Raw genomic sequence first — 26981 nt, forward strand, 5'->3', positions numbered from 1 at the left:
TGTACATATGTATGTATAGGTTTAATCAGTAATTAAACCTTTCCCACAAAGGAATCTCAAGGCTCAGATGGCTTCCCCAGTGAATTCTTCCAAACATCTAAACAAATAACACCACTCGTATATAAATTCTTCCAGAAAATTGAAAAAGAGGAAGTATCGTCTAACGTGTTCTATTGAAGCCAACAAAACTAAGATACAAAACCTGATAAGGACATTATAAAAAAAGGAAAATTATAAGCCAAATTCTTTCACAAACAGAGATGTGAAAATCCTAATCAAGGTATTAGCAAATCAAATCTAACACACACTGAAATGGTAATACGTGACAAAGTTAAGTTTATTCCAGGATTTCAGGAATAGTGTAACATTTAAAAACATCAGTAGTAATTCACCACATTTAAAGAATATATCAGAAATTTCTTATGATCATCACACCACATGCAGGAATATCATTTAACAAAATTCAATATCCATTCATGTTTCAAAAAGACTCATAGCAAACTAAGAATAGAAGGCAACTTCTGTAATCTAAGAAAGCATAATAAAATAATAGTCAGCAAGCATATTAATACTGAAATATTTAAAGTTTGCCCACTAAGATTAAAAACAAGAGAAAGACACCCCACATTACCAATTCAATGTGTAAAAATCCAGTTTAATTCTATGTACAATAAAATTGGAAATTACTTTTTAAAATAGCACCATTTACAATAGCATAAAATACCTAGGAATAAAGCTGATGAAAGAAAAGATCTCTACACATAAAACTACACTATGCTATTGAAAGAAATTAAAGGTGGTCTAAATAAGTGGAGATCAAAATGAGAATTTAGATCTAAAGAAGAATAAATAAAAACTGTATGAACTGGAAGACTCAAATTTGTAAAAATGACAACTCTGCCAAATTTATCTATAGATTAAATATAATACCAACCGAAGTACCAGAACCATATGTAAATAGAGAAGATGATCCCAGAATTTCTATGGAAATGAGTGTGGGAGGAGCTAAGAAGTCAGCACAATCCTTGAAGAATAAAATCAAAGCTGGAAGAATTAAACCACCAGATATCAAGACTTATCACACTACAGAAATTAAAACAGATATATAAAAAGTATAAAAATTACAATACTGTATCATTTCGTTTGAATAAAGTTTAAGAACAGACACAACTAACAGATGGAGATAGAATTCAGAATAGTGGTCATCCTTGGGTAATCATAGAGGGCCCAGGAAACTGAGTAGCAATAATGTTCTACTTTCTTGATTTGGCACTGCTTATATTCTGTGCTCAGTTTGTGAAAATTCGTTTATAATGTGCTCCCTTTTCTAGATGTATGTTGTATATCAATTAAAATTTTATTTAAAAATTAAGAAAAAAGAATTATTCTTATATAACAGTCATCACAATAAATATAGACTTTTTTCTTTTCAGCTCTTTATCAACTCTGCTGCTAAGAGTTGTAAGTCACAGCAGTGCTGTATTTTTCAAAGAAGTTAGCCATTATCTCTGCACCTTTTATGAGTCACTTGATGGCATCCTAAATCACTCCCAAGCAGTGTTACTAGTCTTCTATAGTCCTGTACCTCTTAATTGGAATGCCACTTTCCAATACTGGTGTTCTACATTCGTACCAGATTCAGAATATTATAGATAACTCCATGGTACAGATCAGAATTTTCCTTGTTGAAATGGAAATTTTTTTTTTTTCCCTAGCATCTTGGCTCTACTCGTACTTTTTTTTTCTTCTTCTCCATAGGCAATGATGAGGCAGTAGCTGACACCAACAGGCGTGTGGATGGAGCCCTAGCAAGGAAGAGTGCTCTCAAAAACAGATTGAATGATGCCATTAAGCGACTACAAGCCACAGAGAGAGGTAAGGGTCACAGACAAGAACTTAAGCCTCATCTGTTTTTTTGCTGGGATTAAAATAAACCCTTGAGGAAGGAGCACATGATCCCTTACTTGAAATTCTTTTATAAGTAAATATTGTTTTCTGGTGACAAAAGAAACTATGTTCATCACACACACACACATCCTGGAAAATAATTGTAAAAGCTATAATCATACCACCCTAGGGGTGACCATTAAATTTGAGAGCATTTGTGTGTGTGTGTGTACTTGTGCATGTGCATGTGTGCGTGTGCCCTAATGAGATCATGCTGCTTATACTATTTGGTAACCCACTTCCTTGTGAACATTCCTTCTTCATTAATAAATATGACCTAATTTTGTTACGGGATCTCTCTGGCCCCAACTGTAAATATCTGCCTCTGTTACATGCCATGTCATTCTTATAGTACAGGTAGGGAGACCACCAAGCCAAATGGAGACACAAGAGCACTCATTTTGCCTAATCTGGGACTACAGTGTATCTTAAAAAGATGGGCTGGGAACCAGATGTGCCTTCGCTGGTATAGTGAAAGTGGACACATTACTGCTGGATGTGAGTTTTCTCCTACGCAGAGCAAATCCGGCTAATGTATCATAGTACACCAAAAGCCCAACCAGGAAGGTGTCATCCATTGAGAATTGCTGTCAGCAGCACCATCAGAGCTACCACATGCTGGGCACTGCGCTGTGTTTTATATACATTATGTCACGTTGGGGAAGTATCACCATTGCCTTTACATGGTGGTGAACCCTAAGGCTTGTCAAGGTTTGGGAACAGCTCCCAAAAGCAGACCCAGCATTCAAAGCTGCATCCGTCAGAGTTCAGATCGTGTGAGGTTGAATTAAATGTTTCTCCACTTAAGAAAAAGTAAAGCTACAACCTCACCTGAGTGACTTTTATTACAGAAGTAATACATGATTATTATAGAAAGAGTAGAAAATACAGATAAGAAAAAGAAAGAATGAAAGAAGAAAAATCTTATATAAGCTCATTACCTAGGAAAAAACATTTTGTTGTAAACTTACATTATTTTTATTTTAAATACACATTTTTAATAAAAATAGAATATCACTATAGATACTATTTTGAAACTTGCTTTTTCTATTTAAAAATAATTTTCCTTACTGATTTACCTCTGTAGTAGAACATCATTTTTATGGCAAAAGGTGTCCCACATAGAAGAAAGTGATATTTACAATGATTTCAGACATGAACATTTTATGAGACAAAATCTCATACGTGTTTTCTGTGGATTTCTCACCAGGTCTCTAACCTGAAGAAATACTAATTGCTTTTTAAAAAATATACCTCTAATTTGAAAATGTTTTAAGTGGGCTACATTATTTTAATGAGACTCTAGAGTCTTTCAAGCTCATTTTTTAATGCTACCTTAACAATTTTCTAACTTATACCATAATTAACATATATTTAAAGATCTTTGTGCGGCTTACAAATCCAAAACTTGAGGTCTGTTTTATCCCAGTGATTAAATGGATGTTGATGTTCCCAACAAATGTCCTACTTCTCTGCAAAGTGAGTGTCCCTGTGCTCTGTGTGAAGGTGACGCTCAGCAGCGCCTGGGTCAGTCGAAGCTGATCACGGAGGAGGCTAACAAGACCACAATGGAAGTCCAGCAGGCAGCCACCCCCATGGCTAACAATCTAACCAACTGGTCGCAAAATCTTCAGAGTTTTGACTCTTCTGCTTACAACACTGCAGTGAACTCTGCCCGAGATGCAGGTATCACGGTTTGCATCCAGTTGAATTGGCCATTAAGCTCAACACGTCTTTCGTTAAGAAGCACTTTTTTTTTCATTTGGATGTTAGATTGGAATATTGTGGAAGTTAGCTTAGAAAAAATGAAAAATTTTGCTCAGTTCGCCTATCAATATATGTATGTGTGTGTGCATGTGAAATATATATTTCACATAAAAAACACTAGAGAGATTGGTTAAGAATCATTTTTTTTCTAGATGAAATAGTGGCAACACTGATTTTTGTCAATGTTAAGTCTGTTCCTTTGGGGAAGAACATCAATCACAAAATATTGGTTTACTTTTAGGAAATATATTTACTAAACTGCATTGCTTTGTCTTTACCTGAGTAAAGCAGGTTATTACCAACAAGTACTGACTACTGCCAAACATAACTGAAGGCTCGCATGAAGAACAGTTTGGGGGTGCCTGGGTGGTGCAGTCAGTTAAGTTTCCGACTCTTGGTTTCCCCTCGGGTCATGATCTCGGGTCATGGTTATCAAGCCCCACACCGGGCTGCCTGCTCAGCATGGAGTCTGCTTGAGATTCTCTCTCCCTCTCCCTCTGTCCCTCCTGTTCATGCATGCTCTCTCTCTGTCTCTCTCAAATAAATAAATAAATCTCAAAAAAAAAAAAAATAGAAGAACAGTTTGTTGGCCAGCTTGAATACAAATTTATAGCAATGAAAATGAAATATTCTGTTATCTACCTAATTTATTTAGTTATACACAGATATTAAAATCACATATTACCATGTTTATTTAATCTCTGCTACCTCTTAAATATCAATGCCTTTGTCGTGACTAGAACTTTCTGTTCTCCAGCATGGTTTTGCAGAACATATTTACCTTCACTTCCACCTGAGTTAAGAAACAACTTTATTAATCCATATATGATCCATCTGTTACTAGAAATTTTATCCCAGGTCACAAATATTCATTCCCATTACAAGGAGACAATTGTTATGTTCATCTCTTAAGTGTATATTTGTGAGTTCTTCCATGTAACCGCTCACCTAATTACATTTAGAACTTGATCTTTCAAAGATTTGTCTACATGACATCTAACATTTACATTTATAGATACAGAGCCTCAGGAATATTTACTAAATCTGTGTTAAGTTTTTTTCTTCCTTTTTCAGTCCAATCCATGATTCCAATAAGCATCCAGAACTACCACTAATTGAAACCGTTTCAGACCTCTGTATTTTCCTCAGGTAGCATTTTGTGGTTCAAATTAAAGTAAATGAAAGAGCATACCACAATATAAGAGACTTTATAAAGACTCCAATAAAAGGTGGCTCCCTTTCTCAGAGAACTGAGGACAGGGAAAACCTAAATATACATTTCCATAATCAAAATTTAATGTAACACATTAAATTATTACCTGTAATTTTTAAAGACTGTTATACTATAAAATGGCTATTGCGGTCAGTCATGCAAACAACAAATATTTATCTCTATATTAATCAATACAATAAAGTGATAATTGCTATTATTTTCCTTAATTCCATTCCTTACGATAGAGAAGCACCCTACTTCCTAAATACAGAAAAGGGACTTATCCTTGGTCCTCACTGACATAGTTCTCCTGGATCTGAGTTTAGTTTGGCTCCAGTAAAAGGCGTCCTCTTTTCCGGCTGCTATAGCTTAGCGACCATGGCTCTGCCCTTCGCTGGCAGAATACCCAAAAGATATTCATTCTCTAGTCCAGTGGTTCGTGAACCTTCGTGCACTTCAGGATCACCCGGGCCTCACTCCCACAGTTTCTGATTCAGCAGGTTTGGGTTGGAGCCACAGATTTTGCATTTCTAACAAGTTCCCTGATGATGCTGATGCTGCTGGTCTGTGGACCACACGTTGAGAACCACTGGTCCAGTTCATGAAACCTTAGAGAAGGTTATGCCATTCTCCCTGTTTTGGGTTTCTCTCATCTAGCCGTATAAATATGATTTATTCTCTCTTTTTTTAAGATTTTATCTATTTATTTTAGAAAGAGAACATGTGAGCAGGGGGAGGAGCAGAGGGAGAGGAACAAGCAGACTCCCCACTGAGTGCGGAGCGGGCGCGGGGGCTCAATCTCACGCCCCTGAGATCATGACCTGAGCTGAAATCAAGGGTCCGGTGCTTAACCAACTGAGCCACTCAGGTGCCCCTATTCCTTTTTCTACGTGTACCTCATACCTTAAAATAAACCCAAAACAAAAAAAATCATAACCTACAGAGTCAGTATGATGTGTCTGTACCATCACCCTTATTGGGCCCATAGACCATGGCGCCTACCCCCTCCTTGGCACAACTGCCACTCTTCTGGGTTCTCTGTTGTTTCCTCCATGTAGCTCTGCCTCTGCGTGGAACGTTGCAGCGCAGTGTGATGTAGGAATAGGCACCCTGGGAAGCAACTTTCCCACCTTCTTTTGCCCAGCCTTCCTTTAGACTTGTTATATGAGTTCCATTAGAAACGCAAGCAGACCCTGTGCTACACGGTGAAAGGAACATCTGTATATGTGTCGTGGGTCCTGCCCTTCAGAAATGTACATTATAAGTTGGCTCACTCTACAAATACTTTGTAGACCGATAGACATTATAAATGCCACAAAATAGGAATCGCTTATGTATTGGGCTTAACTATTCATTTTGCAGGATTACAAATAATTATAGTTCTCACAGAAGTAACCCTGTGTCTGTTGTCTCTTCACCTGATTCCTTAAATATAGTTAATATTAGTTAATAGAGTTGAGATATTTACTCAAGTAATTAATTTTTATTAACTGCAGTAAGAAATCTGACAGAGGTTGTCCCTCAGCTCCTGGATCAGCTCCGCACCGTAGAACAGAAGCGGCCTGCGAGCAACGTCTCTGCCAGCATCCAGAGGATCCGGGAGCTTATTGCTCAGACCAGGAGCGTAGCCAGCAAGGTAAAAGGGACTCTGCGTCAGTACTCACTGATCGTGAGACCGTGAAACCGAACCGCAAGGCCTCAGGCAGCTGCCAGAGCCTGGAACCTTTCTACTTCAGTAGTTCTTTTTTGTTGTAGTTCCTTTTTTTTTTTTTAATTTTATTTATTTGAGTGAGAGAACACAAGCGGGGCGGGGAGGGCAGAGGCAGAGGGAGAAGCCGACTTCCCGCTGAGCGGGGAGTCCGATGCAGGACTCGATCCCAGGACGCTGGGATCACGACCTGAGCCGAAGGCAGATGTTTAACCCCCTGAGCCACCCAGGTGCCCCGTCCACTTCAATAGTTCTAAGCACCATCTGGATCTGTTCATTGGAATTGCACGAGGAGCTCTGAAAACGAAACTGGTTCCCAGTCCCAACCTCATAGCCATCTATCAGGCTCTCTAGAGGATGGGCTCAGTACCTGTATTTTTTAAAAGCTTCCACGTGATTCTTACGGTTAGCCAAGATTAAGAGTCACAGGGTTAACCTAGTCAACAAAGCTCATAGAGCAAAAGAAATTGAGTAAAGCGAACACCAATAGAAGACTTGATTTAGTCTTGTTATTATTATTAATTATTTGAATAGGTGTTTTAGTGCAATTACTATGTGGAATAATCTTGCCCATCTACCTCTTCAAGGAATTCTCTGGTATAACACTGATAATAGGGAGCCTTCAAGGACCCCTCCACAGGCATCACCGAGGAATCACAGACCACCTAAACTGAACAATCTCAGCAGAAGCCCTGTCCTGAGATGCGGAAGCCACACGGCGACACCAAAACTCAATTAACGTTTTCAGTGTGGTAAATAGGGCTCATTCTTGGCCCTCTTTTTCATTTATTTTTTATTAATGTATAGAACGGCATCATTTTTACAGCCGAATTATATGGTTTTATTTTCTCAATTGCGAATTGGCCTGAACAGACCATGGGCCCTAACTACTCACAGAAAGAAGAGTTGGAAATAAACTATTTTGTAATGGAGGAGATTATTATTGGTAAATATATCCAACTTTTAAATGATATGTGATAATTGGTCCCACACCACAAATTACCTTTGTTAGATACTTTGGGGAGCGTTTCAAGAAAACTTAGCGTAAAGAAACATTATTTCCAAAGCTAGGTTTCTGTGAGTGCTTTCTGGTAATTTGATTTAAGTGGAGAAGAATTTGGGGACCTTAATCACCTAAAACCATTTCCTAAGAGAGTCTTGGCAATGCCTTTGGGAGCCCACTTGGCTCCCCGAAGTGAGATGCTTTCTGTGCAGATATATTTCCTTCTCAGACTCAATTTTTACCAAACAAAAAGGCTTTAATTCCATGAACTGTTTGATTGTTTATTAAGATGATGATTTTTACTCAACGAGCAACGGACAGCTGTATTCTAGGCACTTGGGAATATAATCTTGAGTTTACTGACCATCAGTATTAACCAAATCTATATTAAATAATGGATGTCAATACATCTAATTATTCAGAAATATTTGCGTGAGTGGCATGGATATAAAAAGTCCCTCCACTTCTGAATACTCAGAAAATCACCCTGAACTAGATCAGCTCAGCTTATCATTTGGGGACTCTCAGAAATACATCTACTGAATTGTGCTTTGTTTTGATGCCTTTCTAAGAATTATTATAAGAACCATCTTAATGAACTCCTCTTTACAGTTATAATGATGATAGAGCCAGGAGCTGGAAAGTACTTTATAGTTGTTATCTTATTTCATTCAGCAAATTTTTTTGTCAGCCCTTTACAGTTGAAGAAACTGCAGGTTAAGTGACTTGCTCATGGTTACATAACTAGTAAGAGGCAAAACCAGGTTTCAAGGCCCTAAGACTCCAAAGCTGCGTCTAGAACCCTCCCAACAGTCCAGGCGTGCTCAAGGATGTTACTCACAGCCTTACTTCATGTTCCTCTTTTGAAGACCCTGAGGAGAAAGTTTTAGCTGTATTAGTACCCAAGATGAGTTACACTTCTCCTGATCAATTAGTCGTTGTTAATTTTATGGGCCTCATGAATTGTATAACCGACCAGGAATCCCGTCAAGCTGTTTAGTTCACTCCAACCAAGTGTGTAGTTAACTGTGGAGTTCGTATTTATCCTCATCGTGGATCTGCTTTGTCAAGCTTTTTTGGCTTCCTTTCACCCCACTTTAAAATTTAAATGACGATATTATCATCTGCCTTGACCCCTTTCTCCCACAAGGTGAGGACATCAGAAAACAAGGACAAGGAAGGGAGGAGGGCTCAGAGAGCCCATAAAGACTGAGGAAAGCCCGTTGGGAACCATGGGAGAGAGCTGTGCCCATTTCTGCAGGGTGCTTTTAACAGAAACATTCTGTAACTCCAGATCCAAGTCTCCATGATGTTTGATGGCCAGTCAGCAGTTGAGGTGCACCCCAAAACCAGTATGGATGACTTAAAGACCTTCACGTCCCTGAGCCTGTACATGAAACCTCCCCCCGTGAAGCAGTCAGAGCTGGCTGGGGCTACAGACCGCTTCATCCTGTACCTCGGAAGCAAACATGTAAGAGCAGGACGTGGTTTTTTTTTCCTAGTAAATTTATTTATTTTTTTAACTTTTTCCTTTTTTTAATTTAAATTCAATTAGCCAACATAGAGTACATCATTAGTTTCAGATGTAGAGTTCAATAATTCATCAATTGCATATAACACCCAGGGGAACATGACATTTGAAAAGAGAGAATAATATTCAAAGGAAAGACAAGTGCTTTTCTCTTGCCTTAAAACAAAACTACCTATGCACACAAACAAAATTCCCATTCTGGTAACTCAAAAAGTACAGATCACTTTAATGCCAAGACTGAAGTAGTGATTTAAAGACAAGTAATTCCTTCTTTGTGTGGGATATTTCTGGGGCTGCTTCATTATCAGCCTCACACTGCTCATTGAATGTAGCATTTCAAGGACTCTGGGGACACAGAGTCCTCTATTATGTTTGATGCTGCACCCTGTTTGAAGAGGCAGAGCAATCGGTATCAGCAGGCTGCATTATGTCCCTGGGTTAACCAGACAGGATTAGCACACTCCTGGAAGCCATCGAATGTCCACAAGCCTGCAGTTGCCTGCCTCCCTGTCCGGGATGCACTTGGACACGCACAAGGGGGCAGCAGACTGATGTAGCCACAGGGAGGCTGGAAAGGAAGAGGCACTGCCCAATCTAACAGAAACTTCGTAATAATTCAGGCTGGATTTGCCTTGGAGACAGCCAAGCACTTGGATTGATGATTGTCTTCTAAAGAAATGAAAACAAAATATGATGTTCATTCATATGGATTGTATTTAAGTGACTTCTTGACATTTCAGGCCAAAAAAGAATACATGGGTCTTGCAATCAAAAACGATAACCTGGTATACATTTATAATTTGGGAGCTAAGGATGTAGAAATTCCCCTGGACTCCAAACCCGTCAGTTCCTGGCCTGCCTACTTCAGCATTGTCAAGATTGAAAGGTAAAGTGAACATGGCTTCTGTGCACATTTCATAAGAAATCTGTTGAACACATGCACACACGCACACACACATGCACGCACACACACAGTCTTCCTGTGGATGTTTAAATAGCATTTTCTTCCCTTTATTGTTGCTCCTCTTTTTCTCCATTATTCCTATAGTCCTTCGCAAATACCTAAGTGGAAAACAAAAGATTAGAAAAAAAATACTCATCATTTCTAAAGAGCAATCTGATTACTCGATCTTTTTATCTGGCCAATCCAGGCGTTATTTCCAAGATGGAATGTCTTCTTTTTCCTCTTTCCATTGATTGTTGACATTCTGTAAAAGCTTACGCATGTGATAAAGTCAAATCACCAATTCTGTGATGAGGGAACATTCACATTTTGATATTTAAAAAAACATATTTTCTACAAATTATCTGGCTAATAAAGACTGAAAATTCTTAACAGGGTAGGAAAACATGGAAAGGTGTTTTTGACAGTCCCAAGTCTAAGTAGCACTGCAGAGGAAAAGTTTATTAAAAAGGGAGAATTTGCGGGAGATGACTCCTTGTTGGATCTGGACCCTGAGGACACTGTGTTTTATGTTGGTGGCGTGCCTTCAAACTTCAAGGTAAGCTTTCCAGCCAGATTTGGACTTACTGAAAATCTACACTGATTGCTTTTTAAAAATCCATAAAACCTACAAAGATTTGGGGGTGGGATAGAAATCTTGATATTTCTATAAATCTGGTATATAAATCTGGTCTCTGCTACCCATATTTTCATGGTGTCAAGTGCTTTCAAGCTGTAGCTAACACTTGAATATCAATTCATTTCATTCAGATACATGTATATGTAATTGATGTTACCCCCACCCACTACTGCAAGAGTGTGTGGACCTTGTGGGTTTGCTAAGTTCACAATGACATTTCAATACCTCAGTTATTTCAACTAATATAGACATGAAATAAAATACTTGGGATGAGGAAAGGGGTGGACCTAGGCTGGAGTATGAGACCTGGTGAAGGGCAAGTAAATGAAAGGCCCGGATAGGGAGATAGGGAGTTGATGTAGGATTTCGATCCCAAGGCTCTTACTTATGAGTTACAGGCATATTATTGAACCTCTCTGAGAATTACTTTCCTTCTGTTAATATGAAAACAGGAATACCTACTGCAAAGAGCTGCTGAAAGAATTGATTTTGGTACTGAATTCGCTGTTCAGTATGTGACTGATACATAGTATATACTCAACAAATCCCATTCTCTCTACTATATATGCACAACTGAAAAGTCATTGTTTATCTAAATTATCTGGCCCAGAGGAGACACAGGTCTAGAAAGATATTTATATATATGGGCAGTTCCCCTTGACCCAACATTATCTATCCCATTGTCTGTTCTGTATCATCTGGGTGAAATGCGATCATGGGGTAATTGACTTTGTCTGTTGCACAGCTCCCAGCAAGCTTAAACCTGCCTGGCTTCGTTGGCTGCCTGGAATTAGCCACTTTGAATAATGATGTGATCAGCTTGTACAACTTTAAGCACATCTATAACATGGATCCCTCCAAGTCAGTACCCTGTGCCAGGTAAGAAAGTGTTAAGAGTACTAAAGACTTTGATAGCCATGTGAGAGCCGCAGATGAAACAAACGTGGATCAATATTCAGGTTCTCAATTTTTTCTTTGGGGAAACCAGTCTTGAAATTGCATAATAATCATGCCTGCAAAAATCATATCAGTTCTTCTCTATCACAGAAGATCATGTACAATTATTAAAAGTGTTAAACAACTTGTTTGCAGCTTTAATTGAGGATTCCAGAGGCTATGGGGCGCCTGGGTGGCTTAGTCAGTGAAGCTGACTAAGGCAGCTGAGTGCTGCCTTTGGCTCAGGTCATGGTCCCTGGTCCTGGGATTGAGCCCTGCATCGGGCTCCTTGCTTATCGGGGAGCCTGCTTCTCCCTCTGCCTGTCCCTCCCCCTGCTTGTGCTCTCTCTCTCTCTGACAAATAAATAAAATCTTAAAAAAAAAAAAAAAAGGATTCCAGAGACTGGAAACTTCTGTTGTCTTAGCACAAAGGGTAGAAAAGAAATCCATTCAAAATAACTCATTAGGATAAGGAAGATGTGGTACACACACACACACACACACACACACACACACACACACACACACACAATGGAATACAATGAAATCTTGCCATTTGCAACAATGTGAATGGATCTAGAGAGTATAGTGCTAAGCAAAATAAGTCAGTCAGAAGAAGACAAATACCGTATGTTTCACTCATATGTGGAATTTAAGAAATAAAACAGATGAACATGGGGCAGGAGAGAGGCAAACCAGAAAACAAACTCTTACCTATAGAGAACAAACTGAAGGTTGCTGGAGGGGAGGTGGGCAGGCGGATGGCCTAGATGAGTGATAGGCATTAGGAGGATACTTGCTGTGATGAGCACTGAGTGTTGTATGTAAGGGATGAATCACTAAATTCTAAACCTGAAACTAAAAAATTTAAAAAATAAAAAATAAAACCATTCATTTAACTTACCTGTAAATACTTCTCCATGTCTTCCATGTAGACATCGTAACTTTGTTTATTTTTTTTTCAAGTTTTTATTTAAATTCCAGTTAGTTAACATACAGTGTAATATTAGTTTCAGGTGTAGAATTTAGTGATTCATCACTTACAACACTCAGTGCTCATCACAGCAAGTGCCCTCCTTAATGCCTATTATCCCTCCAGCCCGTCTCCCCCCACCACCGCCCCTCCAGCAATCCTCAGTTTGTTCTCTATAGTTTTCTGGTTTCTGGTTTGCCTCTCTTTCCCCCCCCCCCCCATGTTCATCTGTTTTGTTTCTTAAATTCCACATATTTAAATGCTGTAAGGTCCATGGAAGATGTCATGACATTGGGATGAAAAGGCCTCATGTGAAAAGCGTAATGCAAACTGTCATGTTCTTATGATCCTTGCATTTTTATTTCAGAGATAAACTGGCCTTCACTCAGAGTCGGGCCGCGAGCTACTTCTTCGATGGCTCTAGTTACGCCGTGGTAAGGGATATCACAAGGAGGGGGAAATTCGGTCAGGTGACTCGCTTTGACATAGAAGTTCGAACACCAGCTGACAATGGCCTTGTGCTCCTGATGGTCAATGGAGTGAGTAAAAATAAAAGTCCTTTATCTTCTCTGTTATATCCTCTACTTTCTTCTATGCATAGTCCTAGGAACCTTCCCAGGTTGAGTATGTCATGCCACCAACCTGAAGTTTTCGTTTAGAAAGCAAAATTGGATTTCTTTTTCTTTAGGGAAGTGATGTCAGTAATAAGTAATTACTGCAGCTCTGAAATGCATTTTTGGATGTATGTTAAATATAACCCCCTTTAATAAATTAGGGAATCTTGCAGAAAATCAGCACCAAGATCTAGGTGGGTAGTGTGTCTGCAGAAATTTAGCACTGACTTTTTTACATCATACGCCTATATCAGTTAAAAAACAATAGCATGCTTATTATAAATATATGCATTTCTTTATTAATGATATACATCAAAGTGTGAAATAATGTACTTTATTAATGATTTTTCATAATAATATTCCATATTTTATTATAGAGATAATATTCAAAACTAGGAATAAGAGACAATTTGTATAAAGATAAAATATTGAATAAAAATAAATGCAACTTTAAAATAAAGATGAAATAAAATAAAATTATTTTCTATTTGTTAATGGTATAACTATTAATAGCAGTGTTAGTAAAAACAATGTAATTAAATATGTCTATGTTTTTTGGAAGTCTCATTAAGTCTTTGAGATACAGTTACTCAAAAGTCTTATCTTAAGTCCAGTTGATTTCAATACTAAGTTTTATTGACTGTCAAAACTGAACAAAGTACCTCAAAAATAAACATGTAAGATGTGTATCACTGGCTATGCTTACTAAATCATAATACCATTTTTCGGTCTTTTTCACTAATTGGCAAAAGTTTTCTTTGAATTTGGCTGGTATGTTTCCATCTTTTCTGATGTCAGTTCTTGCTAGCTAATCAGATGTTGCATCATTTGATAAACTTTAGCAAAAGAACTCAAGACCATTGAAATCTTTATTTAAAATATTTTTAGGATGCCTGGGTGGCTCAGATGGTTAAGCATCTGCCTTCAGCTCAGGTCATGATCCCAGGGTCCTGGGATCGAGTCCCGCATCAGGCTCCCTGCTCCTTGGGAGCCTGCTTCTCCCTCTGCCTCTCTCTCTCTCTCTGTCTCTCATGAATAAGTAAATAAAAAGAAAAAAAAACACTGGAAACCTGATAATAATATTAAAAAATAAATAAATAAATAAAAATAAAATTTTTTAAACAGGTTAGAAATTTTTTTCTAAAATTATTTTAATAGTGCAGATATGAGAGTTTTTATAGATAGTATACATTGTTTTCATCAACAAATTCATTTAACAATAGAAAATTTTACAAATATGTTTTTTAAAAACCATCTCTCCAGAGTACAACTTTCTTCAAGAAAGTTACTTTCTCTTCAGTAATCTGTTGCATTCCTATACACTAATAATGAAGCAACCGAAAGAAAAATTAAGAAAAAAATCTCATTTGTAATTGCACCAAAAATAATAAAATATCTAGAAATAAACTTAACCAAAGAGGCGAAAGGTCTGTACTCTGAAAACTATAAAACACTGATGAAAGAAATTAAATAGGAGGACATTCCATGCTCATGGATTAGAAGAATAAATATTGTTAAAAGTCTATACTACTCAAAGCAGTCTATGGATTTAATGGAATCCCTATCAAAATGCCAACAGCATTTTTCACAAAACTAAAAAAAAATCCTAAAATTTGTATGGAACCAGAAAAGACCCTGAATTGCCAAAGCAATCTTGAAAAAGAAAAACAAAACCAGAGGTCTCATAATTCCAGTGCAAGTTATATTACAAAGCTGCAGTAATCAAAACAGTATGGTGCTGGCACAAAAATAGACACATAGATCAATGGAACAGAATGGCAAACTCAGAAATAAACTCACAACTCTATGGTCAATTAATCTTCAACAAAGGGTAAATGAATACACAATGGGGAAAAAACAGTCTCTTCAACAAATGGTGGTGGGAAAACTGGACAGCTACATGCAAAAGAATGAAACTGGACCACATTCTTAAACCATACACAAACATAAACTCAAAATGGGTTAAAAACCTAAATGTGAGACCTGAAACCATAAAAATTCTAGAAGAGATAACAGGCAGTAATGTCTCTGACATTGCCCATAGCAACATTATTCTAGCTGTGTCTCCTTAGGCAAGGGAAAAAAGCAAAAGTAAACTATTGGGACTACATCAAAATAAAAAGCTTCTGCACGGTGAAGGAAACAAGCAACAAAACTCAAAGGCAGCCTATGGAATGGGAGAAAATATTTCCAAATGACATATCTGATAAAGGGTTAGTATCCAAAATATATAAAGAACAGATACAACTCAACACCCAAAAAAACAAATAATCCAATTTAAAAATGGGCAGAAGACATGAACAGACATTTCTCCAAAGAAAACATCCAGATGGCCAACAGACACATGAAAAGATCTCAATCTCACTCATCATCAGGGAAATGCAAATCAAAACTACAATGAGAAGAAAGAAGAACTACAATGAGGTATCACCTCACACATGTCAGAATGGCTGAAGTCAAAAACACAAGAAACAGGTGTTGGTAAAGAAGTGAACAAAAAGGGACCCTCTTGCACTGTTGGTGGGGATGCAAACTGATGTAGCCACTGTGGAAAACAGTATGGAGGTTCCTCAAAAAATTAAAAATAGAACTACCCTTTGATCCAGGGATCACTACTGCGTATTTACCCAAAAAATACAAAAATGCTAATTCAAAGGAAGACAAGCACCCCTATGTTTATAGCACCATTATCTACAATAGCCAAGTTATGGAAGCAGCCCAGGTGTCCAATGATAGGTGCATGGATAAAGAAGATGTGGTTTATATATACAATGGAATATTATTCAACCTTAAAAAAGAATAAAATCTTGCCATTTGCAATGACATGGATGGAGCTAGAGAATATAATGTTAAGCAATATAGGTCAGTCAGAGAAAGACAAATACCATATGATTTCACTCACAAGTGGAATTTAAGGAACAAAACAAACAAGCAAAGGGGAAAGAAAAGAGAGACACACACACACACACACACACACACAAACCAAGAAACAGACTCAACTATAGAGAACAAACTGATGGTTACCAAAGGGTAAGTGTGTGGGGGGATGGGGGATGGGAATTAAGGCGTGCACCTGTTGTGATGAGCACCAGCTGATGTATGGAAGTGTTGAATCACTATAGTGTATGCCTGAAACTAATATAATACTGCTTGTTAACTATACTGGAATTAAAATAAAAAATAACAAAAATTTTAAAGAGTTACTTTTTCATGCAGTGTTATAATAATACCCCTCCCTTGAAATGAGAGATCAAGTATTTTTTTAAATAACCAGTAAGTTTCATAGTACTGAAAGACATTTGTCATGACAAATGAAGGTCAACAAATTTATATTTACTCATTTTATAAAGAAAATGTGTAACCCTCCTTAAACTTGACACATTTTTAGTCATTTGCAAGAAGTAATTTGCAAACATCAGTGTCTCAAAAATATTTTCACATCACTGCATCTCAAAAGAAAATCATTATAAATATTCTATTATTTAAGTCTTCTCACATGTAAGTCTGTGTAACCAGGCACACCTAAACTGCAATACACCGCAATAGGGCTAAAAGCAAAGAAATGGGTGAGGGGCCACCGCCAGGCTTCAAGTGTGAAACTGTGCTCTCAAAGCCTCACATACCATGTGAAGCCCATGAAAACCTGTCCAAAGAAGAAAATGAAGGCCCAGCTCAGTCCATGTATTAAATACTAAAAGTTGACTTTTTCTCCATTTTAAGAGTTTTTAAATTAGTATAAATGGAAGTTGAAATATTTTCTTTCTTTCCCCTAATTTATCATTTTCCATTTCTCAGGAGAATACAAACTCCACTCAAGAGATCACTTTCTGATAAATAGGAACCTTGCCACAATACCTTATTTTTCAAATCCATTCAGTTCTTCTGTCTGCAAACTATCTTCCAAAACAAGCAGGCCTGACCAATAAGATACCTGAGTGTTACAGAATGACTTTGTTCTTGAACATCATATGGTCCAAGTGCATAATCATTTCACGTTTATTTACATACATCCAGTGTTTCCAAATAATGTCCTTTTTCTTATATCTATATTTGCTGATAATTTTTTCATATTCTTCTCAGCAAACCTTGGAATAATTTTTCAGTATTGCTAATTTTCCTCTTAAAATGAAATGCATTCACATCTGTTAGCCTGTTATAATTTTCAGACGTTTTCAAGATTTTTAAAAGGTCAATAAGATAAACTTAAAATTTCATTAATTCATCAGGTAAATAAGAAGCAGAAGATAGCTGTTTTAAATTGTGTATGAATATTAACACTTTGGTATATTAATGTGAGACCTAACTGCTGATAGGGATGGACTCGCGATTTTAATTTTATAATAAGAATTTCATGAGACTTCCTTAGTCTTCAGTTTCAATAATAAAGAATACAGTGTTATTCTCAAATTCAGCTAAATCTGCACTTTCATAATAGCAGTTGTTTGTATCTCATAATTTCTTCTTTCTCTCCACAGAGTATGTTTTTCAGCTTGGAAATGCGCAATGGTTACCTACATGTGTTCTATGACTTTGGATTTAGCAATGGCCCTGTGCATCTTGAGGACACATCAAAGAGAGCTCAAATTAATGATGCAAAATACCATGAGGTATAAATATTGCAATTTGTGTGGTTTGTTTGTTTTGTTTTACTTGTACTTAGACCTATTGACCTAATCAGATGGTCAAATGACATAGGTGGGAAAGTAATTAAACTGAACACCTGTACTTCTAAAATCCAACTGAAGGACCCCATCTACTCAACTCCAGGATAACATTTGCTTTAAAAGAATGAATGTTTTTGTCATATTGATGTTTTCTAATGAAAGAGTCACTGGAAGATTCATTTTAATTGCTTCATTGACCAAAAGACTCCTGCTCGGTGTCTTGATTACAATGGCACTCCAGAGGATTCTTTTATACATCTGTTGAAAATGCCAGAGTGTGGACACACAGCCATTTTTAAATGTATCCTTTGAGCACTACTAAATGTAAAAAGAGTAGATGGTAAGCAAATAGAGAATTTCCTTGTAAAGCATTTATCCAGAATTTAGAAAATACTAGCACAGATTTCCTTATAAAGAGAGCCCACAAGGAATGCTCTTTAACTTTGAAACAGTTGTACAGCGTACTGATAATATACTTCATCTATTTTCATGAACAACTACTTTGAATCTACAATTGAATAAAATGTATAAAATGCATATCTTTTAAGTTAAAACAAAATGCAGAGAGTAGGAGGCTATATTTCTCTTTTCAGTTCAAATTTCATGGCCTCCATGAGGATGGTCTACAATAGAAGAGTATTTTAACTATATTGCTGACTAGCATTTTGGCAGAATCATTAAAGCTTTTCACTGTGTCACTAAAACAATGACACCTGGTAACATGCAGTCTGGGTCCAAAAGTTCCCTGTTTATAGTTTTTTCCTGAATCCCCTCAAAGGGGCAAAAGAAAACAACTGGTCTCCTGACAAAAATATTTTTTGGTCTAGCTCCTTCTACATATGGTAATCCTTCTCCAGAAAATGTGAGCTTCTGGTTATTTAAGTACTAGTGTTCATGTCTATAAGAAAGGCATATCTATTCCCCATTTTGTGAACAAACAAGCAGAAGAACATGGGGGCCCAGCTGTTATAACCAGAATAATTAAACTATATAGTCATCTTCAAAAAGTTGATTATTAAACAATGATCAAGACTTAACTATATATTATGTCTCCTAGATCTCAATCATTTACCACAACGATAAGAAAATGATTTTGGTGGTTGACAGACGACATGTCAAGAGCATGGACAATGAAAAGATGAAGATACCTTTTACAGACATATACATTGGAGGGGCTCCCCCAGAAATTTTACAATCCAGGTAAGCTGTTTTTGTTAAGTAGTTGTTGTTCCTAATGATGTACTGGGCTGAGTATTCACCATCCAGGAGAGGTCTAGTAAAAGTTTAAGGCATTCCCACTTGCTGCTTCTAGGCATGCACACACACTCATGTACCCTCATGACCTCCTTAAATTAGCATCTTCTAGATGAGATCTACAGGTTTCTTTAGTCTTTAATCTTAGAACATAGTCTAAGTCTAATGTGATATTTCTTATCTGCAAGAGGAAAGACAGAGCATGTGTATTGTGTGAAAATAAAGAATTGTGTCCCTTTACTTTTATTTCAGTCTTAATTTAAGCTTCTTTGAACTCTCAAATAGCATCTGAGGTTACAAACATTTTTAAGCTTATCCAAGGGGTTATGAATTATGTATCATTACAGTTTTATTCTCGTGTATTTAAAAATTTATCTCTTATTACAATCAAGTCATAGCATCAGACACCCTTGAAACTGAGAGGCAACTTTAGGATATTCCAGCCTGGTCATTCTCAACCCTAGTTCTCCTTAGAATAACCTGGAGAACTTTTATAAACACCATTACACATAACCACTCTCCAGAAATTCTAATTGGTCTGGGATGAGGCCCCAACCTCAAACTTCTTTTCCAAATTAGATACCCTCTTAACTCCTTCAACAACTCCACATGGGACTTTTAACTGTTATGGTTGTCATTGTATACCCCAAACTGTTAGTTACCACAGTCCTCTAGGTGTGATCTTAATGGAAGAGAATATAGTGGGACTGTTAATCTTTAGTTTGCCAGTGTTCACTTAAAATGCATTGAAACCATTGTAATTCGATCAAAACTAATTTCATAGTCATTCAATATTTGATAATATGCTCTTGGGCGCCTCCTATATACTAGGCATAATGATAGGTACTGGGATTACAGTACAAATCAAAATGTCATCCCTGATTTCAAAGATAAAAGATTTCTTACTTTCCTATTAATCCAAAAGCTCAACATTCACTAGAACACTCCTCTAGCCTTAGTTGATTATAGTGTGTTTCAAAAAAGCCAAGAAGATGAGTTCATGACTTTAATCCAATTCACTTGGGAATGGATTAGTGGAAGACTGAAGACCTAGATTCAAATCCTAACTTACCACTTGTGACATTAAAAAAAACAAAAACAAAAACAAACAAATAAAAAGATTTTGATGTTTCTTAGTTTCATTTTATAGGTTAAACCATGTGAAGTTGCCAAGAGTTGACCATTTTTGACCTAAAATACATCAGTTCTGTATGGTTCAACCTATTAATCATCTGTAAAAGGGAAATAATAGCCTTTCCTTTTATATCACAGAATTTTTATCAACATGAAATGAGCTAATGTAAGTTAAAGTATCTTGAAAACTATAAAGAAGTAAACAAATTGGCTCGATGCAGAATAAAGCTGTTCTATAGGCAAAGATTAGACATTACTGTGTGCTTATGAAAGAAAGCATGAGGATATGAATAATTACAAAGCTACTAAACATGACTATAAATAAAATCAAATTTCATATCCCACATATGCAGGGTAACATCAACATCATCATATCACTGAAGACTAATTTTCTTTTCCAGGACCCTCAGAGCGCACCTTCCCCTAGATGTCAACTTCAGAGGATGCATGAAGGGTTTCCAGTTCCAAAAGAAAGATTTCAATTTATTAGAGCAGACAGAAACCCTGGGAGTTGGTTATGGATGCCCAGAAGACCCTCTTGTAAGTACCAGTCAATCAAAAGCACTTTAATAAATAGACACACACAGACATACACAAATAGATAGACATAAAACTTATCATTCTCAAACACTGGAAGAGCTTTTTTCAGCTTCTCTGTGAGCTTAAGTACACCTTGGACTCCTTTCTGCCACCAGCAAAAAGGAGAAACATTGAAGTGCCTGGATGGCTCAGTCGTTAAGAGTCTGCCTTTGGCTCGGGTCATGATCCCAGGGTCCTGGGATCAAGCCCCGCATCGGGCTCCCTGCTCCATGAGAGGCCTGCTTCTCCTTCTGCCTCTGCCTGCCCCTCCCCCTGCTTGTGCTCGCTCTCTCTGTCAAAAAAATAAATAAAATCTTAAAAAAAAAAAGAGCAACATTAAGCTAAAAAAGCGTGTGGGGCTTCCTCTGTGACTTGTCCATTTGCTTCAGTTTTCAATGGGTGGGGCTTCGAAAGGCCAGAGAGGCTGTGCGGGCATCTTTACTCAGTCAGGGTGGAGGAAGTGGAGAAGCTAAAACCTCATCAGCTAGAGGCACACAGAAGGACCTGTTACCATGCCTGAATTTCAGTATAAACCGGAAGTTAAAACATAAACTATTAATATAGAAACCAGTAAACAAGGGCTTTGCTGTGTGAGAAATTGACATTTTAAGCATTTGACAATTATCACAAACACTATATTCACTTTTTTTTGCCACGCAGATATCTCGCAGAGCATATTTCAATGGGCAGAGTTTCATTGCTTCAGTTCAGAAAATATCTTTCTTCGATGGCTTTGAAGGAGGTTTTAATTTCCGAACATTACAGCCAAATGGGCTACTATTCTATTATGCTTCAGGAGTAAGTATTTCTTTTTCCCTATGGGAACTTTTTTGCGATAATTGTTTTGTCTATTAAAAATACTGTTTAAGCATGTTAAAAGTGATTTTCGATTCAGATTAATTTTGATTCACATGAGCACACACAGAATGCCTCATTTCAGACACTTTATAATTATGTATATTGCATATCAGGAGTTCTGAACCTAGGATACATAGACCCACCCCTCAGTAGTTCAGGGAGAAAATTCAGTGTGTCTGTGGACCTAGGTCAGAAAAAATTAAGATTTTTTTTTTAATTTTATTTTTCTCAAACTAAAATTTAGCATTTTCTTCAATTACAAATGTCAGCAACAAACCACAGTAATATTTGCAGAACCTGTTACTTTATCATTAATAAAAATCACAGGTATTTTTCATTTCAAATAATAGTTGCCATAGATATCTCAAAATATCAGTTTTGCTCATTGCTACTTTTAAATTACAGTAGTTATTAAGTCTGTTGAGAGATTTTATAATTTAACACTTTGATAAAGAAGTACATATATTACTATATCACAGATTTATTGTCTTAATATTTTGAAACTGTATCTCAGTGTAATTGGTTTCCTTTGTATCCCTAGATATTTTGTTTGATGCATTTTAAAATGTTACTTTTGAAAGGGCCGTGTATATCACCAAAGTGCATAGCACAAAAAATGTTAAGAACCTCTGTGTACATATACAAATACGTATGTGATTTTTTTGTAAAATAATAAAAGGAACATACTTCTCTGTTCTTGGACTGGTTATAGAACACTTGAACTCACCTTCTAAAGATATATTATTTCAAAAATAAAATAAGATATCCAGAGGTTTGGTGACCCCAAGACCCAACCAATTTATCTCTGAAAAGGTCATCAACAATATGTACACTGATAGAGCAGGTCATAATATAATATGTAAAAGCAGCTCTTTTCATACTTACTACCTTGTATCTGTTACATTTATATTGAATTCAATTTAAATCAGTAGCAACTGTGAGAATTTATCCAAAGCACTTTGTAGGACCTCCACCATCAAACCTGCCTCAGATTACCATGGTTAGTTAAATAACACTTTTTGTCCACAAAAAAAGTAATTATGTTGAGGGCTATGCCCTCAACTGTAGAGGTCAGTGCCCCTATAAGGGAAGAGAAGCAAGGTTATCAATTCACCAATATTTTAAACAATCAATAAGCAAATTCAGAAAAAGAACTGTTAACTTGTGCTCTTTTTCTATTTCTCTTCCACCTCTATAGATGAAAAGTAAAACACCTAAAAAGCCAAACTGGCAAATTAACCCTTGCCTGGTCATCTACCTACATCCACAAGGAGATTCGAGTATCGCCTTTCCCAGAGGGGAGACTAAAGACAGAATAGCAATGCCTGAGTTAGGGAAGGCGTTAGCGCTGAGACAACTCTCAGCATGACAAAATCACCAGAAATCTTCAGTTCTCCATTGAAATGTTTCTAATTTTGTCGACGACACCAGTATAAGCAATATTCTGTCGTTGTTGTTTTCATAGAAATCATTTCACAAGCAAACTTGCCACACACTGGGTGTTCCTTTAAGCAATACCATGAAGTAAATATGTCCATCTTTTGGATCCCTGGCCTTCCCATTTAAAACCCTGTGCTTGAATTTCAGTCGGATGTGTTCTCCATCTCGTTGGATAACGGCACTGTGGTCATGGATGTCAAGGGAATCAAGGTGCGGTCGGCCGAGAAGCAGTACAATGACGGGCTGTCCCACTTCGTCATTACCTCTGTCACACCCGCAAGGTACAGCTCCTCACTTTATATTCTTCCCACCAGATGCCTTTGTTCACAGGGCATGATTCTGCTAAATGACCACTATGAATAATAGACTATTGCTTTTCCAGTGCTTAAAAAAAAATGGTAGAGGGAACAACCTTCATTCTTTTAAAAAGAAGTTGCTATTAATTTTCAAGACATAAATCACTATATAATTACTTAACAGGAATATAAAGGGTTTTTTCCAATAAAACCACAGGCTACAAACCTTCTTGAGGGAAGTGCCTACACACAGTACTCACTGAATGGAGCGCAGTGTTTTGCACATAGAAGGAGATCCGCAAATATTGGTTTCATTTCGATTTTTAATTAAGCAATTGAGAACTCTACATTTATGGCATTTTAAAAGCTCTAGCTTTATTTTTTAAATATGTAATAATGAATTTCTTTTTCATAAGAAGAAAGATTTCTGGAATAAGAAATAAATTTCTGTTGTAGGCAGCAGCTATTCTATGTCCACTTTTGTGGAGCCCTCCCATTACAAAAAAACACATTAATCAGCCTTTCTAGACTCCATTTCCAATTATGCTCAAAACCACTCCATATGCTTCACAATGAAAACAGGCTCCCCAAATGTGATTAAATAATCACCATGAGTTACGTTCTGCTTTTTCCACCAAAAAAAAAAAAAAAAATACTGTAATTAATCATCTGAGCTTCTTGTTTTTAGGGGTTTGGAGAGTCTTTTCTGCATATAAAAATATTCACCTGGGGCACCTGGGTGGCTCAGATGGTTAAGCTCAGGTCATGGACCTAGGGTCCCTACAGGGCGGGGAGCCTGCTTCTCCCTCTCCTTCTACTGCTCCCCCCACTTGTGCTCTCTCGCTCTCTCTATCAAATAAATAAATAAAATCTTAAAAAAAATATTCACCTATTTTATCCCAGACCTCATGAAGAGTCCGGCAAATTGTTATCTTTTCACTAGCCAGAATGTTCTATGTCAATTCCATGAGAAAACCTGCAACCTAGAATGGAACTCCAGGTAAAAGAGTAGCGGTGTGGTGTGTAAAGAAGCTTTTTCCTTTGCAGATATGAACTGATAGTAGATAAGAGCAGACTTGGGAGTAAAAACCCTACAAAAGGGAAAGTGGAACAGACACAAGCTGGTGAAAGGAAGTTTTACTTCGGTGGCTCACCCATCAGTCCCCAGTATGCTAATTTCACTGGCTGTATAAGTAATGCCTACTTTACCAGGTAGGATATTTTTATTATTCGTAAGTCTGCATGACTGATAAAAAAAAAATCAAGTCAATAATGAGAATGTTTACATTATTAAAACTGAGAACTGTGAAATTTATGAGAAGCAATAAAGGGTAGTAATTAAAAGCTTGCATGTGCTCGAGCAACTGACACGCTTAGGTTTGTGTGTAGGTTTCTTGCCTTTAAATTTCTGTATGCCCTTGGCTAAGTCAACCTTCGTTTCTTCTCTGCCAAAATGCAGATAATAATAATGCCTGCCTCCTTGTTATGACGATTTAATGAGATAATGTGCATAAAGTACCTGGCATACAGCAAGCTATAAATATTAGATGCAATTATATCTGTACTTATTAATGGTGTAACACAGAGTAACATACCCAAATCCTTGTCAGAGGTTTAAGAAAGTCTTCTTAATGCATCACTTTAAACAAAGCCATTAATCTAGGTCTTTAACAAAGACAGTAAGTGCTCCCTGAGTACGAGAGCAAGCAAGGGAGAAACTTAATACATATCGAGTAACACCGAGGCAGTACCAATCATCCAGAGTGTGGTGAGGGAAAAGATGTTCATCTGTCAGAATGTGCTGCGGCTAGGCAAAATTATCCATGAATTGTTAAATGGTCATGTAAAAGGTTCTCCTTAAGATAGTGGTTGATAGATACAGACCCATCACACACACACACACACACAATTTTAATTGCCAAATTCTTCCACTTCCGTAGTTTTCATCATGTAATTCTGAACAACATTTTAAGGTTTTTTTTTTCCCCTCTGCTACATAGGTTGGATAGAGATGTGGAAGTCGAAGATTTCCAGCGATATTTGGAAAAGGTGCACACTTCTCTTTATGAGTGTCCTATTGAGTCTTCGCCTTTGTTCCTCCTCTACAAAAAAAGGAAAAATTCCTCAAAGCCTAAAACAAGTCAGAATAAAAAGGTAAATGATAATGCTGTGCCAAATTCTCAACTGCCCTCGCATTCCATGCACACATCTAGACACTGATGCTTCATAAAATTCACTCCAGTTTGCAGCTGTGTGTACATATGAAAGGTGGGATTCTTCTATCTGATATTGTTGTTTATCAGTTTAGTGTATCAATCTTTATTCCCAAAGAAACAGTTTGAGTCAGCTTTTATTCCATACTGTCCAGTGCTTTTCATTACAATGGTTGAAATTGCTCCATACTCAACCATTTGTATATATAATGTGTATTATTTAGTACTGTAATTCCCAGTATCACTTGCTTTTGTGTAACAATCTCGGGCTTCTGTCACAGGCCTGGAAATTATTAAAGTTTCTGATCTCATCCTGTTTTCCCCTCCTTCCTTGCCCTTCACTTCAACCACTCATAGGCACGGCTGATCCGTGGCATCAACTAGAGCTGCTCCACCAACAAAATCTTGAGTTCTTAAAGGGCATTCCCTGACTACTGTTTTTTTTTTTTTCTCATTCATTTACCTCTGGCACGTACATTACCGGCCTTCATTACAGATGAAACTTTCAATTCCTTCCCACTCTTTCAGGCTAATCCTCCCCACCCATCTTCCTGGTCCAGCTTTAACAAGGCCCTGGGATACCGCTCCTCCCACCCTGATCCAGGCCACCTTCATCTCCCACCTGAGCCCTGGCAGATGCTCCCGATGGGCCTCTCGGCTTCCACCAGCTTCTCTGACACACTGTCCCCTAGGCAACAGCCACATGCTTATACATATGTCACACTGTGGTACTCCCCTGCTCAAAGCGTGCCCCTCACACTGCACTCAGAATAAAAGCTCCAGTCCCTACGATGTCATAAGAGGCTCTATATTATCCGGGCCCCTTTCCCTCACTCACTCTTCTGTCCACACTAGCACAAGCCACATGTACTGCTGCCCTAAGATCTTTCTTTCTGCCTGGACCACTCTTCCCCTAAACATCTGCAGGAATGGCTCTTCCTTCCAGGATTGCCCAGCCTTCGAGTGTTCCGTGAGGCCTGCCTTAACCTCCTAATTAATGCCACAGTGGCCTCCTGTCCTCCCCCAGTACTACCCATCTCCTTTGCCTTTCCTAGTTGTTCTTTTTTCCATAGCACTTTTCACATTTTAATTTATTATAGACTATATTTCTTATGTTTGGTATTTACTCTCTATTTCTTCTGCTAGAATTCAAACTCCCTTTTTTTATTTGCTCACCGATGTGTCCTAAGAGCCTAGAACAATGCACATAACAGGTGTTTAATACATATTTAGCTATCTGCATCATAGGGTTGTTATAAAGATTAAAT

At 37.4% G+C, this 26981-nt stretch overlaps 1 protein-coding gene across 3 annotated transcripts in view; it reads left to right on the forward strand.

The window, feature by feature from the left end:
- LAMA4 (laminin subunit alpha 4) overlaps positions 1-26981 on the forward strand; it is a 147607-nt gene that overhangs the window by 104078 nt on the left and 16548 nt on the right. For all 3 annotated transcript variants that reach the window (XM_027601984.2, XM_027601987.2, XM_027601986.2), the window contains exons 16-30: positions 1759-1875; positions 3454-3633; positions 6424-6563; positions 8933-9109; positions 9910-10055; positions 10509-10671; positions 11498-11631; positions 13029-13200; positions 17751-17882; positions 18997-19139; positions 20729-20867; positions 21567-21704; positions 23352-23485; positions 24548-24712; positions 25501-25654. In XM_027601984.2, the coding sequence (XP_027457785.1) occupies positions 1759-1875; positions 3454-3633; positions 6424-6563; positions 8933-9109; positions 9910-10055; positions 10509-10671; positions 11498-11631; positions 13029-13200; positions 17751-17882; positions 18997-19139; positions 20729-20867; positions 21567-21704; positions 23352-23485; positions 24548-24712; positions 25501-25654 (2234 nt within the window). The remainder of the gene's footprint in view (positions 1-1758; positions 1876-3453; positions 3634-6423; positions 6564-8932; positions 9110-9909; positions 10056-10508; positions 10672-11497; positions 11632-13028; positions 13201-17750; positions 17883-18996; positions 19140-20728; positions 20868-21566; positions 21705-23351; positions 23486-24547; positions 24713-25500; positions 25655-26981) is intronic.

This window comes from Zalophus californianus, chromosome 7 (assembly GCF_009762305.2).
Source record: "Zalophus californianus isolate mZalCal1 chromosome 7, mZalCal1.pri.v2, whole genome shotgun sequence".
NCBI classification, from domain to species: domain Eukaryota; kingdom Metazoa; phylum Chordata; class Mammalia; order Carnivora; family Otariidae; genus Zalophus; species Zalophus californianus.